The following is a 20,670-nucleotide window of genomic DNA, read 5'->3' on the forward strand; positions in this document are numbered from 1 at the left end:
AGGTAATCCATAAAATCCACCCTCCTCCACATCTTTTAGTGGTACAAACTAAACTAAACATTTATCCATATACTAAAAAAGTAGTCGATTTTAAGCCCCCATCACTAAATGACATATTATTTATTGACAGCTCAGTTTTGATTGAAAAATCCTCGGTGTTTGGGTTTCCATTTCGTTTTTCCTGATAAATTGCAAATTACAATCAAGATAAATTGTAAAGTTACATTAAAATACAAAGCAAATGACTCATTTCAATCAGTTAACATTTTGACGCCGGTTTGTCGAAGATGGCGTGTCTAGGGTGGTTGGGAATTGTGTTTTTAATTGGCCTACCGTACTTGTGTTTGCAAGAAAATATAAACAAAGGAGAAATAATATTTCATTACAACAATACGTGAGTTCTTTTTACTTTTAATTTTACAAGTTAATGCTGCCAGCCTCTTGGGTACGCTCGCTATCGACAGCTATGAGGACGAATTTTTTTAATGCTTTTTAGTTTTTGGTTTCTTACTGGAATAATTTTTAATTCAAATGTAAATATTTGTTAATATATAAAAGCTTTTAGTTACGTTAATTTAAAGTCATCATAGTTACAGCTAGTTCTGAGCACTAATCAATTATTAGAACCTACTTTTTTCTTATTAGTATTTCTAAAAATAGTAAGAAGTTGTTGCTTACTTGCTAAGTAAGCAGTTACTTTGTCTATTTATAACAAGTACAGAAATAGCTTAGTCAGTATTAATGGTTTTGTTTTGTACTGATAATGCAACTTAGTATTTTTACCCGACTGCCAAAGAAGGAGGGTAATGTTTTTTAGTATACAAACTGTTAATACAAACTGTTTTAGTTCAGTATCAGTTAAATTTAAGTTTTTTTAGCTCTATGAATTAACTCAATATAATGAGTGAGAATATACAACATATAATTTTATAAATATTGTAATAAGTCATTAATTAGCTAGGTATAAAATTAATATTTGCTTAGAGCTTTTACTATTATACTATACCCTATTTATACTCTAACTTTGCCTCCGAAACTGCTGAACCAATTTGAGAAATTCTTTCACTGTTGGAAAGTTACACTATCCCAAGTAAAAGTGGCTATATTTTATCCCAGTATGAGCAGTTGTTCCCACAGATGCGGCTCAAACTGCATTAAAATAGCTATTTTCAACTAACTAGCTAACTAGCTAGTTAGCAATAAAATTACAGACCTGCCTATGAAGATTTTTAAATTGCTAGTGTACTTCAAAAAATTATTTCAATGTCATGAAAGGCTATAGGCTACTTAAAAAAAATTATCTAGGTGCGCAAAGTATTTCTCAAGGGACTCAAAAAAAACCGCTGGCATAAGCATTTATTTATTAAAAAAAAAAAACATTATTTTTAATATAACTAAAGAAAAAAAAACTAATGACAATAAATATTGACGGAAGCTACTTCCCTTATCAGCATATTGACAATATTAATTTACTATATTTTTCCAACAAACACATAAAGATTGTATTTTTATCAGTAAGCCTAGCCATTGGACTCATTATTGCTTGATAAATAATTATAATACAATAATACAGTATTGTTACTTATGACAAAGTAAAGAATAAATTGATGAGTCATTCTTAATGTGTTTATAGTTGGGGATTTACTATAATAACAATACTTAGTATATACAATAGCAAGACTTAAACTTAAGCACAAAATCATTTCTTCAAACTTGGCTGCAAAATAGCATCTTTTGAACATCAAAATTTACAAAAGACAGCCCCCTAGATCATAGATCCTTCACCACTTCCTATGTGTTCAAATGAATCCAAACGAATTTCGCCAAATCCAGACAAACATTTTAAAAAACCCGGACAATTGGCGTAAATCCCAGGATGAGTCAGATTTTTTTTTAAAACGAAACAAGGCCTCCTTTTTAATCCATTTACTATTACCATATACTTAAATTCAATGAATTTCCTTACATGAATACTTCTGGATACTTCTTGAAACCCCACCCGGACGGCCTCCGGTTTATTCTAAACAATGGCAAATCAGGGGAATCCCGGACGAATGGCTTGTATGGAGATAATGTCAAAATTGTTATTGTGTTTTCAAGGATGTTATAATTTTGTTACAGATATAAATACAATGTACCGTACACGGTTTCTGTGAACAAAAGTACGGAGTATATCCTGGAATTTGCTGGAGTAAGTATTAATTTTGAAGATAATTAGCTATCTATATTTTAATTTAAGACAGAATTGTAATTGTAAGACTATTGCCCTCACTGTTGAACATCAATCACCCTATTCTTAGACAGCATAAATTCTCCCAGTGCCTGCCACTTTCTTCAAATCATTGGTCCACCCAATTTTTTTATAAAAAGTTAAAGTTCGGCACAAATATATTTTATTATTCTCCCAAAGTCACTACTATATAAAAATTCCATTTATAATAGAAACTAGTAAAAAAAGTGATATCTCAACTAATACAATGTAAACAAAAAAGTTCCATTTAAGCTCATTCAAAACGATTAATAACTTCTCACCAATAGATGGCGCTTTACTCAATAATACGATTTTTCATTTGTGTAAAAAAAATACTTTTCATCCAATAAAATGTACACAAAACAAGTTCCTACACAAACTTAGCCTCAAGCATTACTAGTACTGCTGCGGGTTGTTCGAAAGAGTAACCGCGGCCCTGGTACATAAAAGGCCTATGACGGAACACGACGGTTTTTAGTCAATAACAGTCTGACACTCCCTCACCGCTGCTAACCCACAGCGGGAGGGGTCATTTGATGATTTTTGACGTCGTTAAAAAAAAAGAGCATTACTAGTACTAACTTCTCACCAATAGATGGCGTTGTACTCAATTCTATATAATTACTTTCAGGAGCTGGAAACCTATGATACTCCGGCCAGGGTGACTGTGGCCAGTGACTTCGCTAACAAGACGTACCCTCTGTTCATTACTGCTAGACAGCAAAAAGGTAATTTTCATAGTAGATTTTATTTATAAATATGATTATCAAAAAAAAACTATTACCTGAAATATAATTCAAATTCTTATTGAAATCGAATAAATAAGTTTGTTTTGATAAAATCAATTTGCGCCGCACATAAGAAATTGAAGTGATCTTTTCCATCGAAATTGTAAATCGTTTAAAGTATTTTTTGGAATTTATGTTATTGTCATGCTTTCCAACGATTTTTTGGTCCTGTTTATACAATTGACATGAAAGTTGAATTAGCTGTAAAAACATGATTATATCTATTACATTTCGCGATGGTGAATATAAATAAAATTGAGAAAACTACTTTGCAACTTCTTTCTTACCAGCGCAATTTTTAATGACTTTTCATTGCCAAAAGTTTTAATTCTTTAAACCTTTATGTCAGGCGACTATTTAGATACCTTAAGATAATGGTATTTATCCCAATTTTTCCCTTAAATTCCAGGGGTATTCTCCTGGCAGTTACCCATGATAGTCCAGACTCCGATCAAGTTGGAACAGTTCACCAACATATCCAGGACTCTATGTCCTCACAACAATATGTTTACGGAAGACGAAGAAACTTGTGGTAAGATAGTTACCTCTTTTTTTTAATGTAGGTTAAGTTTTTTTTGTTATTGTATGGAAAAAAAAATGGTTGTTAAAATTGTGCATTCATAGGGGTACCGAATGTTTTATGCAGTTGACAGCTGTCAAGGGAAAATTACATTTTTGTGCTGACTTGACAAGAGTTGCCAACTGCACCAAAATACGGGCAACCATACTGTTTTTGGGGTTGCCAGATGGGCCAATTTTTTTTTTAAAGTGCTTAGTATTTTTTATAATGAAAACAAATATGGATTTTAATTTTAATGTTCATGTTTTTGAATAATCTGGCAACCCAAAAGACATTGTAAACCTTAGCTTATTTAATTAGAGCTTTACGTACCTATAGATAATAATGCCTTGAAAAAATATTTTCGATTTTTCCGACTTTTTTGTCTTTTACGACTTTTTCGAGTCCTCCGACTTTGTTGACTCCCTTTTAATTTAAGTTCTCTTTCTGTTCACGCTGTCTTAGTCAGTGGGAAAAGGATTAAAGTCTACTGTGGTCCTCTCATACGTAAATATTTATTGTTATAAACCATTTTTTTATATAAATACGTTATATAAATTATATATTATTATTTATATGCTAAATTGGGATTTAGATGTAAGAGAAACCGGGTATTTTTATAGTTGATATTTTTCCCTTTTAATACACGACATTGCCAAAAATTGAGAACTTATAGTTTTTGTCATAAAACGTTTTTTGCACTGTAGTAGTCAGACCAAGGGGCTTATCATAAGGACAGCTAACTGATTGACCGATTATTATTTAGGCTCAAAAGTAATCAGTCAAAATGATTCGTTACTAGACAGTATCTAATCTATAAGTATGTTTTTATGCAAGAAAGAGACGATATTTTTTCCAATTTCAATTAAAAGCTATGTTTTAGTCTGTTTATAAAGATCACAGATAATAATATAGCATATATCAAGTGTCCTACTAATTGTGAGCTTATAATAAGTCCCCTGGGCCCTGAAATATATTCAATCTTTGCCATATTTCAAAAAACTTAGTCTGATGAGACATTGCTAAAAAAATACATTGGTTTACCCATGAAAATGATCAGGAAGTAATTTTAAAATAAATATTTAAAATAATCGCTCAAAACTATACATGTATAAGGACTTGACTGACAGATCGGACAAGGTTTTTTTTTCCAAAACCCTTCACATTTTATCCCCAAAAAACAAAAAAATTAACCCAAAAAATCTCTTCCAGACGTTTCTACGCAAAACACGCCGATTATCCACTTAACATCATCATCCCCAGACTCTATAGATGTCACCATTTTGGTAGAAACGGTCACAGATTTCTTCGTCCGACTAAATTCTACCACGAATTTAACTACCACGCCTAGTCAACCTATGTATTACTTCTTTCCTTTTGACCAGTCGAATGACCTTGACCTGTCTTACCAACATGCAAAAAGGAAGTATATGTGTGACCATGAAAGTACGGGAGAGTATTCGCATTTTTTGCTCAGGACTAATTTGGAAACTAGAAGTTGGTTGTCTAGACCAAAAAGTGTGATAGTCATGATTGAGTCTGATGATGATATTTGCGCTGTCGTTTCTATACAGAATTTTTCGGTAAGTCTTTTTCTTTTTTATATTTTTTGAAATGTTGACCTTGAGATGACCTTAACCTTGAATTTTAATGTAAAGTTAGATTGCAATTTGATGGAGTTTTAATTACTTAATTTATGTTCAAATCGATTGAGTTGTAAAACCTAGCATTTTAGCGCGATTTCGAAACGAAATAACATAGTTTTGTCTGAATTGGTTGAACTATTTAATTAGAAAGCGTAACATTTGTCTAGTCTAGAGAGAATTACTTTCGTGACTAACTTTAACTAAATAAATATAGAACTGTTTATTATTGTACTTTTTTTCTACGACATATTATTATTTGTTTGCAGTGCCCAGTTTTTGACAACGAAAGAGATATATTATATGATGGATATTACCTTACAATGACCAGAAGAGGTGGCATAACACTTACAGTAAGTTCTTTTTCTATACTTATAGGTATTCATCTCCCGAGCCTTTTCCCAACTATGTTGGGGTCGGCTTCCAGTCTAACCGGATGCAGCTGAGTACTAGTGTTTTACAAAAGCAACTGCCCTATTTGAACTCCTCAACCCAGTTACCCGGTCAACCCTATACCCCTCGGTAAGACTGGTTGTCAGACTTACTGGCTTCTACCCGTAACGACTGTCAAAGATGTTCAATGACAGCCGGTACCTACAGTTTAACGTGCCATCCGAAACACAGTCATTGGTGTCAAAGATATACTTAGAAAGTACATAAAAACTTAGAAAAGTTGCATTGGTACTTGCATGACCTGGAATCGGGCCAACGCATTCATACTTGAGAGGTTGGTTCTTTACCCACTGGGCCACCACGATTTAACTATATATGTAATTGTAATATTAATTCTGTTTCCTCACAATTCCAGCAAGACACATTCCCCATAGGTTTCTACATAGTGTTCATAGTGAAGACCACGGACGAGATAATAACAACAATTATATTAATTTGTTTTTAACACGCTAATATTAGCTTTCCTTGTAACTATGCTTGTAAGAAAATCTTGGAATCTTAATTTGACCCACTTCCCGATCTTCGATTAGAATGAAATTTTGCAGACGCTCTGAGTTCTGACGATAATAAATGTCTAGGTATGGAACGTCATTACAAATCCAATATGGCCGCCTCCCCCAAGATGGCGGACTGGCTTTTCGAAATCCACCCCCATGATGGATATCAAATGATAACTTTTGCTGTGAAAGAACATGTGATCTAAATCCAGAGTGGCGGCAATAGAAGTATAAAATAAACATAATAGTTTCAAAAAACTAATAAACATGCTTTTTTATTTACTTTCAGCAAGACACATTCCCCATAGGTTTCTACATAGTGTTCATAGTGAAGACTACGGACGAGGATTGTTTGGACAAGGCCAGTAACGCCACTTTGCCGCAGCTGGCTCAGTATATCGGATGGACGGAAACGGAGCAAGTTCGACTCGTTACTAATGATGGACGGGTGAAGAATTTTAGGTAAGTTTGTGCGAATATTTTATTATATGCGTACGTTTTTCTTTTAATAAATAATGTGTAGAATAAGAAATGTTTTCTTTGGAACATTTTTTTGTTGTAAAAATGGAATAGCTTGATACATTTCATTAAAATAAAACATGACTATAATCTTTTTTTACCTTAATTCCAGTTGGGTAAATAAAATGTAAGGTTATCAAAAAACTAACTTGTCTCTATTGCTTCTCATTCAACGATATAAGAATGAATGATATAAGGTTCATACGTTGAGAAGGATTCCAAAACATCCAATTCTATCGACTCCAATATTATAAAGAGGACTGAGATTCTTTTTTTTGTTTGTTGGATAAACTCAGCAACTACTGGACCGATTTTAAAAACTCTTTCCCCATTAGAAAGCTACATTATCTGCGAGTAACATAGGCTATATTTTATCCCGGTCCCGTACCGTTTTATCCCAGTAGTTCCCACGGGTTGCGGGTACATTATACATACACATATAACAGCATACCTTAACCACAGTTTCAGAATAATACAAACAATATCGTACCAAGACTACGCCATCGCTGCGGGCGCAGCGCTCGCGTTTTTCAGTTCGTTCTACATCGCGTTTGTTGTCGCCGTCATATGCAGGAGACGGGTGCAAGCGCATCATCAAACGATGCATGAGGAAGGTGAGTTTGATATTGTAGGGTTACAATTAATAAATTAACCCCCTTACTTATAAAATTTCTAATCACCTTCTAAGCAACGTTTTAACTAATCACTACTTAACTTAGATTTTTATTAAATTAAGTAGTGTTTAAATGTTCGTTAAGACATGTTTAGGAACCTTTATAAGTAAGAATTTTCTTAAACAGCCCTTAAGTATTACTTATATTTAATTCACGTTTATAAGTAAGGCTGATAAAGTGAAACAATAAAAACACAGAAAAGCAATATAATATACAAAAAAATAGTGTGTCTTTTGAAATACGAAGGAACTCGTCATGGATAAATAATCACAGATTCGATCGACTATTGCGGCTGTTATTTAACCATAAGCTCCTTTGTTCAAGTGTGGCTTAAACTTGGTACAAAGAAATATGTGTTTTTTACGTAGTTTAACATAAGATATGAAGGTAAATCTTAACATTGGCATTTACAACATACTCAATGTATTTTCTAATGTCTTTGTTTTCCCGGAAGTCAAAAATTCTCTGGAAAGAGAATAATTACTGCAATCATTCAGCATTCGGCCCAAATGATACGTTAATTCAGCATTCGGCCCAAATGACACGTTCCTATATCTTGAAAAAAGGTCATATCATGGCCAAACAACATCTTATCATGACGAGTTCCTTGTTCCTTCCTGTTTCGGAAGGCACGTTAGATTCTTTATAGATATAACGTCTTTTGGAAAACTACAATATTTTCTCCTCTCCACAGAAGGCCTCACCCCCCCTCTGACGCCACACGACGTGACAAACGTGCCGACAGCGCGGCGACGTCACGTCAACGTTGTGGACACGAGCGGCGAGAGCACGTCACGACAATGTCTAGTCGGAGACGGCGATGTGTATAACAGTGGGAGGACAGGTAAGACACTATCCCCCCCTTACAGCAGGCCTCACCCCCCCTCTGACGCCACACGACGTGACAAACGTGCCGACAGCGCGGCGACGTCACGTCAACGTTGTGGACACGAGCGGCGAGAGCACGTCACGACAATGTCTAGTCGGAGACGGCGATGTGTATAACAGTGGGAGGACAGGTAAGACTATATCCCCCCCTAGAGAAGGTCTAACCCCCCCTCTGACGCCACACGACGTGACAAACGTGCCGACAGCGCGGCGACGTCACGTCAACGTTGTGGACACGAGCGGCGAGAGCACGTCACGACAATGTCTAGTCTAGTCGGAGACGGCGATGTGTATAACAATGGCAGGACAGGTGAGTTTGGTATAACATAGACTTTTGAGACTTAAAAATCAATATAAAAGTGCTTGTGTTCGGGTCAATTTGCAACTTCCTTAGAGTTGGTTTTATTTGAAAGATCTGTAGGTAATTTGTTTAAAATAACTGAAATGTCATTTCAAGAAGTTTCTTCTCAATAAACTTTGTATCTCTGCAATCGGGCACTTGATGCTCCGCGCAAACTTAGCAATGTTTGTACAGTAACAATTAGTTATTTGGCAAGAACAATACAAACAATTTAATTTAAAAGCAATCAGATTGTACTGTAAATATTTTACCAAACAAACTATGCTGAAAATAATATAAATGCTAGCCGTCTTACCACAAAAACTTTTAAACGTCAGTTTAAGACTTGTCTAAAAAAAATTCAAATTATGACGTTGAAATAAGGTCCATTTTGGAACCACATTTTTTTAGACAAGTGTTTGACACATGGTTAAGTTTTTGTAGTAAGACCAATAGATTTTATCTTTCCTCGATTCTAGTATTTTTTATTTATGTAATGTTTTTCTGTCAGACGGCAGTTCATCGTCCGACACCGAGTCTGACTTCTCGACGTTAGACGACGTGAACACAGACAAGGATATTTACAGACTTGGCGGGAAACTGTGTGTCGCCAACTTGGCTAGGTGAGTTTTATAGTCTAACATTTTTCTGACATTGAGTTTGATTTTATAGTTCACCAAAATGTCCAATTACTGACTCTTTCAAGGTATAATGGCTGAACGGATTTGTACAAAATTTTATTTGACTAAATCATGGTAACTTTTGTTTCGGAAAACTACACCAAACATAAAACTCAATTTTATCATTCGTCTTAAAATATACTTTAATGTAATTTTTTATACATATGTTTAATTAAGAAAGTTCTTTCAATTCACTTGGTTAGATATTATATTTTTTATATACAGAAGTATATACAGAAGTAGACAGACAGAAGTAGTATATACAGAAGAAGATATTTATTATACAGAAGTTGCCAGTTTAACAATCTTTTTTCAACCGACTTCCAATAAAGAGGTTCTCAATTCGATCGCAAATATGTATTTATTTTCAGATGTCGTCCTCGCGTCCTCTCGGCTAGATCTAAGATGTACTTGTGGAATGTACTCACGGTGGCAGTGTTCTATACGCTACCTGTTATACAGCTTGTTGTTACGTACCAAAGGGTGAGTAGAATATTCTACATTTATTTATTTAGTTTTGACCTTGACCTTGACTTATAAAATACTGTACCATATGTTGACCTTAAAAAAATGTAGACACTTAAATGAAGGTAAACAATCTTGATAGAACCTTTTCACAAATATTTACAAAAAAAAGCTATTGATTTTAACTGAGTTTTTAAATAAAAAATCATAATTAGATTATTTCTTTAGCAGGCTTTAAGCCTTGTCAAATGGAGCATAACCTCCAAAGCTTTACCAATAGTCTCATTGATATTTTTTGTGAATTATTTAGCCTTATTTTCATAATGACCTTGACCTCACACGTGGTAATTAATTTGAAACTAACCTCCAAAAATGACCTTGAATTTTTTTTCTTCCCACAGCTTCTGAATCAATCAGGCAACCAAGACCTATGCTATTTCAACTTCCTCTGCGCTCATCCACTGCTGGTGCTATCAGACTTCAACCATGTGTACTCGAACCTCGGCTATGTGTTACTGGGCTTACTGTTTTTGATGCAAGTCTGGAGGCGCCATAATACGCATCAGAATAAGACGCCGGCGCAGGTTAGTTGAAAATTGTAGATTTTGTTACTATAAATTGATGATCTGCCTAGCCTTTTACCGAACTGTTACTTTTACTATATTGGGGTCGACTTCCAGTCATACCGGATGCAGCTGAGCAATATCCAATACCACTTGGAATTATTACTAGTCTCACTTTTCGGTTTGTCTACCCGTAACGACTTCCAAAGATGTTGAAGTGACAGCTGGGACCTATAATTTGTCGTGCTTTCCGAAACACAGTTATTGGTGTTCAAGATATACTTGGTACACACAAACTTAGAAAAGTTGCTACTTATTTGGAATTGACCCAACACTCATACGTGAGAGGTTGGTCACCACGACGTTTTCATCAACATTGGTTCATAAACGAGAATAAAGATTACGTATACGCTCACGAACTCTTTATTTCCCGGGTTCGGGTTTTATTTTTTTGTTTTTATCCGGGTGCGGGAAGTAATATTTAATCTTATTTGACACAGAAAGAGCTAGGCATCCCGCAGCACTTCGGTCTACTGTACGCGATGGGCATCGCTCTCGTCAGCGAGGGTCTGCTGTCAGCAGCATACCACGTGTGTCCAAACAGTATGAATTTTCAGTTCGGTAAGTTATATTTATATAAACAAGTATTTTTATTTTAGCTCTTCTTCCAAAATGGTCAATTTCTCATAAATTATAATCTACTTTTTTATATAAAATTACACGACAAACAATACTAACCTGACCTCTGTTCTCCCCAAACAACAGGACGCTAAATATTTCCGAAAAACTGTTTTTCGTGGCCTTTGACCTTTATTATTTTTTTAACCGACACAATTTCAAGGTCGATTTTTGTCAGTTTCATTATGATGCCGAAATAAAAGTGTATTAAAGATTCAGCTAACAGTTATTCAATATAACTATAATACAACAATACAATATATAATACAGTGTTCAATATAATATTTAAAAATCCTTACTAATATTATAAATCGGAAAGTGAGTTTGTTTGTTTGTTTGTTTGTTTGTTCCGCTTTCACGCCGTAACTACTGAACCGATTGCTTTGAAATTTTGCAGACGTAAAGTTAGAAGGCCGGATTAAATAATAGGGTACTTTTTATCCCGAAAAAAATAAATATTCCCGAGGGAAAACAAAAATATTGTTTGCTTGATGGATGGATTGTAGATGGCGCTGTGTGTCGTTTAAAACAAGGTAATATATTGCAAACGAATATAAACATGTAAATTTAGAAGCTAAATGATACGATAATGAACCCCCGAAAATGAGGAATTCCCGAGGGATGATGTACAATTTGTTTAATCGTCTAAACTGTTTTTTTTTTTACATCTACTTATATATTGCAAACGAATATGAACATATAAATTTAGAAGCTAAATGATACGATAATGAATCCTCGAAAATGAGGAATTCCCGAGGGATGACGTACAATTTGTTTTATCGTCTTAACTGCGTGTATCCAGCGTTACATCGCGCTTCTTAGATTTTTCCGTGGGAATGAGAAGTTTTCTTATAGTTGTGATTTATACCGCAATATAACCGAATTCCACGCGGGCGAAGCCGCGGGCGGAAAGCTAGTGTTAAATAATTTAAAGAAAATAGTGTTGAAAATAAAAATGAAGCAGAAGGGAGTGGATGTAAGTATGACGTCTGACAGAGAGGAATGGAAGAAAAAGACATGTTGCGCCTCGGCAAGTTGAGGCGCGCAGGGCAGAGCTCCGGCAAGAGGTAATTGCGGAATGGGAGCAGCGACTTGCGCAACCCACGGCAGGGCACGCCACTATCGCAGCGGCCCATCCTAAAGGAGTGGCTGGAGAGACGCCACGGCGCCCTCAGCTTCCGGCTGACGCAGGTTCTTACCGGACACGGGTGTTTCGGAAAGTTCCTGTGTCGCATAGGCCGGGAGCCTACGCCCGAATGCCACCACTGTGGCATCTGCAGCGAGGACTCCTCGCTGCACACGTTGGTGGAGTGCCCAGCATGGGCAACGCAGCGCCGTGACCTGGCAGCAGCAGTAGATGCTGCGGGTAGTCTTTCGCTGCCGGCTGTCGTGTCCTGCATGGTCGGCAGCGAAGAAGGGTGGAACGCCGTCGCCTCCTTTTGCGAGGATGTGATGGTCGCAAAGGAGACGGCGGAACGGGAGAGGGAAACTAGTACCACTCTCCCCGCCCGCAGTAGACGTAGTGGGCGTCGCAGGGTGGCCGATCTCCGGCCACCATAGGGCGCGGCCTGCGGGCGACAGACTAGGGGCGTCTGTCGTCCGAACAGAAACAGGCCTCGAGACGGTGGCGTAGTGTTGCGCGCGCCTCTCCTAGTTGAGTTCACTGTGGCCGCTGGCTGATGGCCACTTACGGTGACGGGGCCCGCCTTCAAACATCTGGCGGGCCAATACCTGTCGGGGGTGCGGAAGAATGCTTAGGCGATACCCGTGCCCTCGACACAAGGTAATTGGTGGCAACACTGGGTGGGTTTTTAGCCGGTAAGAGTCCGGCACACCCCCTCCACCGACCCCAGGTGGAGGGTAGTCCATGAGGATTTTCCCCCTGTTAAAAAAAAAAAGACATGTTGCGCCGACCCCAAATGACTTGGGAACAGGGCAGGAAGATGATGAGTGTTGAAAAAAAAAAATTTAAAAAAAATCATATCTGGCTTCTTCTTTTTGAATATGCTATTAAGTTATAATAATAATTATTTTTCTCGTTCACAGACACATCATTCATGTACGTAACATCCGTACTCTGTATGGTCAAGATCTACCAGTCTCGTCATCCCGACATCAACGCACGAGCTCACGCCACATTCGGAGTACTCGCGCTTATTATATTTATTGGTAAGTAAGCAATCATCAAAAAAGTCGTGGTCATCAAAAAATATAAAATTGTTTTAAATTATATTCACAAAAATAACACATAATAAAAATCTGTAACAGCCTTTTTATAGTCCCACTGCTGGGCTGCGGCCTCCTCTCACACGGAGAAGGATTGAGCATTAATCACCACGCGCGCGAGATGCGGGTTGCTGAGTTCAGACTATATAGTCCAGGTTTCCTCAAGATGTTTTCCTTCACCTTTTTATCAGCCATTGGTGTTCAAGATATACTTAGGAAGTACATACAAACTTAGAAAAGTTGCATTGGTACTTGCCTGACCTGGAATCGAAACCACACTCTCATACTCGAGAGGTTGGTTCTTTACTTACATTTAATAATAAAAATCATGTAATAGGGAGGATTGTTAGAAGAAGAAGACTTACTCAGTTATTTTTTTATAATATTGCAGGTCTAGTAGGAGTACTAAACGCGAACTTCTACTTCTGGATCGCGTTCACAGTGCTGCACCTCGTCACCTGTCTCATCATGACCTTCCAGATATACTACCTTGGACGGTTCCGACTTGGTGAGTAACATGCGCATGCCTACTACTTTCAAAAGTTCCCCTGGATTTCTCAGGGTTTCCATCATCAGATCCTGACCTGATGATTATGGGACCACCTGTCTGGTATACCCCATCAAAAAAAATAATAATTTAATAAAATAGTCCTATGAAAGATGTTTTCATAACTGCGCCAGAACAATTTTTAAAGCATTTTTTTCGTATGAAGGTGTAAAAAAAAAATTGAGAGAATGCCATATTTTTTTAAACATTTTTATCTTTGTTTTGAGATACGTAACAGTTTTATAGGACATGGGGCAATTTTGATCCATCTTCTTTTTTAGACAAGTGTTTAACAGACGTTTAAAGGTTTTTGTGGACCGACGGTAAATGTTTATTTCTTCTTTCTTTCTCCACTAGACGGCGGTATAATCTGCCGTGCAGCCCGCGAGCTGGTCTCCCGACCCCTCGCCGCCATCACGCCGACGTACTGCGGCCGCTGTGTGCTGCTCATCATTGCCAACCTGGCCAATTGGGCCATCGCTGCTTACGGGTGAGTATCATGTTTGTGTATTATGCAGTACTTCTACATAATCCCGGGACTATCCCGGGATTCCGGTATTGACTGTTGATGGCGTTGTATGGCGGCTGGCTTTGAAATTAAATCAAAAATGTAAAAACACCCGTTGGAGCGTTATAGTAATCTTTATTCTTATAAGACAAAACTCTCCTCGCTTTCTTTCATCAATCTAAATGTCCGAATTATTTTGTAATTTTTTAAGTGTTTTTTTTTTAGGTTTCTAAACTATTATGGTCTTACTACAAAAACTTAAACATGTGTCAAACACTTGTCTCTAAAAAGTGTGGCTGCAAAGGGGACCTTATTTCAACGTCATAATCTGACATTTATTTAGACAACTGATGAACTGACGTTTAAAAGTTTTTGTGGTAAGACGGTTATATTTTAATTCGAAAGGCACGGTTAAAGTAGTGGGTGCCACCAACTGTCATTTAGTGATAAGCCAGAGTCTGACAACCAGTCGTACCAATTTTGATTTTGAAAATGAACCGGAGTCAAGATTTTTTTTTCAGTATTGATATATTGTAAATTTGTACCGTCTTTTTTATTTTACTCAATGTTGCCACATATTTGTTGCTGCAGAGTTGCGCAACACAGCCGCGACTTTGCGTCGCATCTACTACTCGTGCTGATGAGCAATCTGTTTCTCTACACGCTATTCTACATCGTCATGAAGTTATTACATCGAGAGTCTATACGGTGGTACAGGTATGTAAAATTATTTATAAATGTATGTCTCTTCCAGACCTCGGGACTACAAAGTCCCGGATTTTTGGGAGGCGAACGTGGGGCCGAAGCCAACACGCTGAAGCCCTTTTGAGACAACTTTAATGAAATGGTGACACAAAACCGACGATTATCCCTGTATACACTATAGAAATGTACCCAAGGACAATCCCCGGTTCTGTGCTAAACTATTGCTAACTATGGATGAAAACTACGGGAACTATGGCACCTGCCGATGACAATGTATTAAATACATGTTAATTATTTATATTATTATTATTGGAAAAAACATTTTTTTTTTTTATAGTGGGAAAGAGTAAAATTCGTTAACGTCAGAATCGCACTCTTCACCGATCTCCTCAAAATTTATATAGTGAGTTGTTACCTAATTGCTACCAGCTACCATGAGTTGCTACCCTCGTGGTTTTGAAGATAATCAGCATCTAGAGGTGACAGCTATTCTGATATCTGTAATTGTATTTCGAGGGGTCTTAACATTACACAAAATATGTACAGTCAACTTCAGGTCAGTGGTAACAGTTTTATAGGAAAATCGTACTTATTACTATTGAGTTAAGGTGCATGATAGTTACCACTGATGTGCGGTCTACCGTACATTGAAAAGTAATATTTAAATGATTATATAAATTCGTCAAAATTAAAGGCAGTTATCGGTTAACTAAGATAAATTTTATATTAATATTAATAAGTAATATTGTATTTTTTCCCCCAGCTGGGTGTTCATAGCTATGACATACTCCATATGGTTTGGATCCAGCTACTTCTATTTAGACCAGAACACTAATTGGGCGGTGAGTTTTATTACAATTCAATTACTTATTTACTGTACTGTGTGTGTTACAGCCTATTTATCGTCCCACTGCTGGGCTACGGCCTCCTCTCACACGGAGAAGGATTGAGCATTAATCACCACGCTTGCTCAATGCGGGTTGGTGATTTCAGACTTAATAGTCCAGGTTTCCTCAAGATGTTTTCCTTCACCTTTAATCAGTCATTGGTGATCAAGATATACTTGGAAAGTACACACAAACTTAGAAAAGTTGCATTGGTTCTTGCCTGACCTGGAATCAAACCAACACTCATATTTATTGGTTTGTTCTTTGACCACTAGGCCACCAAAAAGACTGTGACCCTTGAGTTTGATTCTCTGTTTCTTCTCAAGGTCAAGTCAGATAGAAAATGCCGACTTCATCTCGGTCTTAAAAAAAATTTGACGTGTAAAAGTGTTGTGTTCAACCTATTTTGCAAAATAAATAGCATTTATTGTTTACCACGACCTATAAAATTCGTTAGTAACTTAAAAACAGACAGTTAATTAATCAAACTAATATTTAAATTATTTTTTTCCACAGCTAACCCCCGCACAGTCTCGACAAAGCAACCGCCAATGCTCTTTACTCCAACTATACGATTCTCATGATATTTGGCACTTTCTATCTTCAACCGCCATGTTTTTCTCATTTAACATGTATCTAACTATAGATGATAATCTCTCTAGGACGCCTAGAAATAATATCATGGTCTTTTAAAATCAAAATTTTGAAAGTACTGCACTGTTTTGACCGACTTCAAAAAAAGAAGGTTCGCAGTTTGACCTGTATGTTTGTTTGACCGCATAAAAAAATTGAAGTATAGTTATCGGCACGAATCTTGAGCTCTGACCTACATCTGTGCAGAAGTGATTTATTAGCAAAGAACCAATCCCGAGTGACGGCTATGACGCGATGCACTGCGGGCCAATCACCGCTTTAGCCCCCGCGCCTCACTTCATACCACAAAAGGGATCCAATAAATTACTTTTGCGTAAGTGAAGGTCAGAGCTCAAGATTCGTGCCGATGATTATACTGTACTGTTTTTGACCGACTCCCAAAATAAGAGGTTCTAAATAAGTTTGACCATTTTTAAGTGTTAAAGGACAATGCTCATGAAATATGAGAAAAAAACCCAGGCCCGGCGCAAAAGAAATGTAACTCAAAATATAGATAAAAATAAGTAATTAAATATTACATAGGGGGCATTATCGAAATCAGTGGCTATATGTGTGAAATTGCTATTCGAATTTTAGCATCTGCGGTACATTGCTACTCGAGATTTTAGAGGTAACATAGTGTATTAGTAAAAGGAACAGCAAACAGATACAGTTGTGGTTTAAGAGTGTACATAATGACAGGTTTATAGCAACTTCTCCACTATTCTACCTACTTTTTCAAGATAATAGGATGATAGAACTAAAACAGGATATGAATGTACTTTTCATTTTAATAATAACGCGTAAAAGTCATCGATTATTTATTTCTAACACGACGAGATCCAAAAATGTTGCGGGATGCGCGAACTGTTCCTCATGTCTAGCCCACCCTAAGTAATGTAAAACGCTCATGACGCGATGACGTGGGCGCTGCAGCCTGTACTTCGGTATTGATTTATCTTTTTGGAGAAGCTTATTACTTGCCATATTACTTGTTTGTTGTTTCAGATAGCACTTTAATTAAACAATAAGCCCCAGCTGCTCATGTTACCCCTTTAAAAAATCAAATAGCAATTTCATACATTTAGCCATTGATTTCGATGATGCCTCCTATGCAGTATTTCATTACTTATTATTACCTATAATTTGAGTTACTTTTCATTTGCGCCGGGCTTGGGTTTTTTTTGAGCATTGTCCTTTGTGTGTGGATTACCTCACGTTTGGTTGAACCGATTTTGGTGAGGTTTTCAGTACATTATTTATCAGTTTTAGGTTAATATTTGGAGTCGGTATGATTTTTCTGGAATTATAATCATATTTTGGTGAAGTCCTGTTGATCGGGATATTAAGATGATGTGTGATAGTTTGGCAGTTAAATTATTGTGAAATTTTTATTTTTATTGATTTTTAAGGGTATTTACCCAGAATAATAAGTAAGGGTAATCACCCCCAAAAATGGGTAAATACCTCTAAATAGTTGTTTTATGTAGTGAGAAAAAAATTGGCTAGTTTCTTAATTTTATTATTATTGAAAAATATACCTACTTAATCTGATCGTTAAGTATGTTAAAAAGTGACTTGTGTTAATTTTGAAAGAAAAATTCCGTATCCAAGTATGTTAAATAGGTACAGTTTCAAATAATTTTGGCATTCTGAACTTAGCTGCGCAAAAGTCAAACTATATTCAATGTATGAAAATGTCCTCCTAGCCAATTCGGTCGCGGCAGCTGTTCTCATATAAGGAGATCAGCCAGCTGCGCAGGACATATTATAGTGCACGAGCATTTGCGCAGACACAGGTGCACTCACTATACCTCAATAATGTTTGTATCAAATGGCTGACTATAGAAAGGCATAATTATTTGATGAAATCTGTACCAATTTGTTCCTATTAATGTATGTATTTTTAATGGATATAACGGTTGATTTATATAATTCAACTATCCAAACTTATATTATAAATGCGAAAGTAACTCTGTCTGTCTGTCTGTCTTTTCTTCACGCCTAAACTACTGAACCGATTTGTGTGAAATTTGGTACAGACATAGTTTGAAACTTGAGAAAGGACATAGGATAGTTTTTATTACAAAAAAGAAAAAAAATTATTCCGGACATATAGCGCCATCTATTGGTCAAATCAAAAATCTGCTGGTAGTCACTATTCCACGCGAACGAAGTTGCGGGCAAAAGCTAGTTTGTAGGATAAATACTATAATTTGACATATTTTTTCTTTAAAAAATCAGTAAATGGTTATAAGATATAATATGACATTAAAGGTATCTGCTATTTTGTAACCGACTTTCCAAAAAGAAGGTTTTAAATTTGACCGCGTATTTTTTCTTTCTTTAGGTAGTTCCCAACTATTATTAAAAAGAAAATTCCCATGACATAATTGTGTGCTCAAAAAAAAAGTATTTTATTGATAACATGTATTATGATTATTCGACTAAATTTTCTATAGCTTTAGTCGACTCTTTAGTTTTTAAACGAAAAGTAATTTCTTTTATATTATTTTTTAGATATTTTTCTTTTATTAATATTTTTTTTGGGTTTTTTATTATATTTTAGTCTAAGTGCAAAACCATGGACTCGAAGCTAACCATGTCAGACTTGAGGTTCTGACTTCTGACAAAGATTTAAATGAGTTTTTCTATGCTTCAATGAACGGTTTAATAATTAATAAAAGCAAATTTATAATTTTGAAATGTATTAAGTTGTGTATTGACTATTAATTTAAGTTATTTACATACAAATATGAATTTTGCTTGCAGTGTGTGAGAAAAATAGTTTATACGTAGTTTTAAAAATAAATCACTCCATAGATTTTATTATAAACTAAATAATAATAAGTGATAAGTATTGAACGTTTTAAATTGAATCAAACTAAGCTTCCCGTCACGCCTTAGTAATTTTATAAATTGAAGAATTTTAGTCGACTATTTAATTTTAGGCGATTTTTTTCGAGTCACTAAACGTATAAGTTGATTTTTAAAATAAGCATTAATTTATAATTTTTTGTAAGTTTTATAATTTGTGTATGATTATTTTTTATAATATTATCGCCTAAAATATTATTCGAATAGTCGACTAAAATTTATTCGATCAACACCAAAGCTTGATGAGTCAAAAATTATCAATTAGTGAAACGAGGTGCTATGAAATTGTTAAATTAAATTTTAAAATATTATAATTGTAATAAAAATGTCTGCTTATAAGCTTGTTTGTAGGACATTTCAAAATATAATTTTCATTGTCTTTAATAAATAAAAGTATTAAAATAATTATATAAAGCAGCTCTTTAAAAATTCTTAATATTTTTCACGCTATGCAATCTTTAGAAGATGCGCTTTAGGATAAAAAATACTATTATGAAAAATTCAAAACACAATTTTTGTCTTCAAGTAGATATTGTGTGACTTACACTCCTTACTATATTGCAATAATTTGTTCTAAGATTCTATCCAAGTTTTATGAAGTTTTAAAATCATTGAATTATATTTAAAATCTCCATTATCATCATCTGCCTAGCCTTTTCTCAACTCGGTTCGTGGCAGCGGAGTACCAGTGTGCCACATGGAGCGACTGCCTATCTGACCTCCTCAACCCTGTTACCCGGGCACGATACCCCTTGGTAAGGCTGGTTGTTGGTTCTTGACTTCTCGTAACGACTGCCAAGGATGTTAAATGACAACCCTGACCCACAAATTTACGGCCTTCCGAAACACGCAGGAACTTGTTCTGTCAAGCACCCATCCACGGAGCGTCCGCGCCAAGCGGTGCTTAACCTTGTGATCGATTGACCCGTGCGGCTGTTACTAAGTCATGAGCACTTCCTTCTAAAATAAGGTAATAGACTAGTCATTTCTATGGTCTATTGATATGGTTTTACAACTTCATAAATCATTTTTTCCAGAAAACTGTCTCGCAATGTAGATTACCATAAAGATCAAGTTTTTAAGACTGTTGTCATTCTAATAGGTTTAGTATAGTTATGTATAACTCCACTGTGTAAATAAACATTGCCTTTATGTTTTAAGTGTTTTTATTTGAATCCTCTATTAAAGTATATACTTTCAAATAAAAAAAAAATATTAAAATCTCTTTACGCAATCCAACAAAATCTAATATAATTATGTACATATTCTCTGTTTATCCACCTATTGGG

At 35.8% G+C, this 20,670-nt stretch overlaps 1 protein-coding gene and 1 long non-coding RNA gene across 2 annotated transcripts in view; both read left to right on the forward strand.

The window, feature by feature from the left end:
• Positions 1-20,534, forward strand: part of LOC135119089 (uncharacterized) — a 68,262-nt gene extending 47,728 nt beyond the window's left edge. The window contains exon 2 of the long non-coding RNA XR_010277979.1: positions 16,849-20,534. This is a non-coding gene — a long non-coding RNA (uncharacterized LOC135119089). The remainder of the gene's footprint in view (positions 1-16,848) is intronic.
• On the forward strand, positions 127-20,534 carry LOC110382764 (SID1 transmembrane family member 1). The gene is made up of 19 exons (XM_064042673.1): positions 127-394; positions 2,122-2,191; positions 2,883-2,979; positions 3,449-3,571; positions 4,811-5,181; positions 5,511-5,594; positions 6,481-6,653; positions 7,173-7,324; positions 8,254-8,403; positions 9,124-9,235; positions 9,664-9,775; positions 10,159-10,341; positions 10,821-10,941; positions 13,045-13,167; positions 13,616-13,732; positions 14,129-14,261; positions 14,871-14,996; positions 15,748-15,826; positions 16,388-20,534. The coding sequence occupies exons 1-19, from the start codon at positions 288-290 to the stop codon at positions 16,562-16,564; spliced, it is 2,610 nt and encodes an 869-aa protein (XP_063898743.1). The 5' UTR covers positions 127-287; the 3' UTR covers positions 16,565-20,534.
• Positions 20,535-20,670: the final 136 nt, after the last annotated feature.

This window comes from Helicoverpa armigera, chromosome 29 (assembly GCF_030705265.1).
Source record: "Helicoverpa armigera isolate CAAS_96S chromosome 29, ASM3070526v1, whole genome shotgun sequence".
Taxonomy (NCBI): Eukaryota; Metazoa; Arthropoda; class Insecta; order Lepidoptera; family Noctuidae; genus Helicoverpa; species Helicoverpa armigera.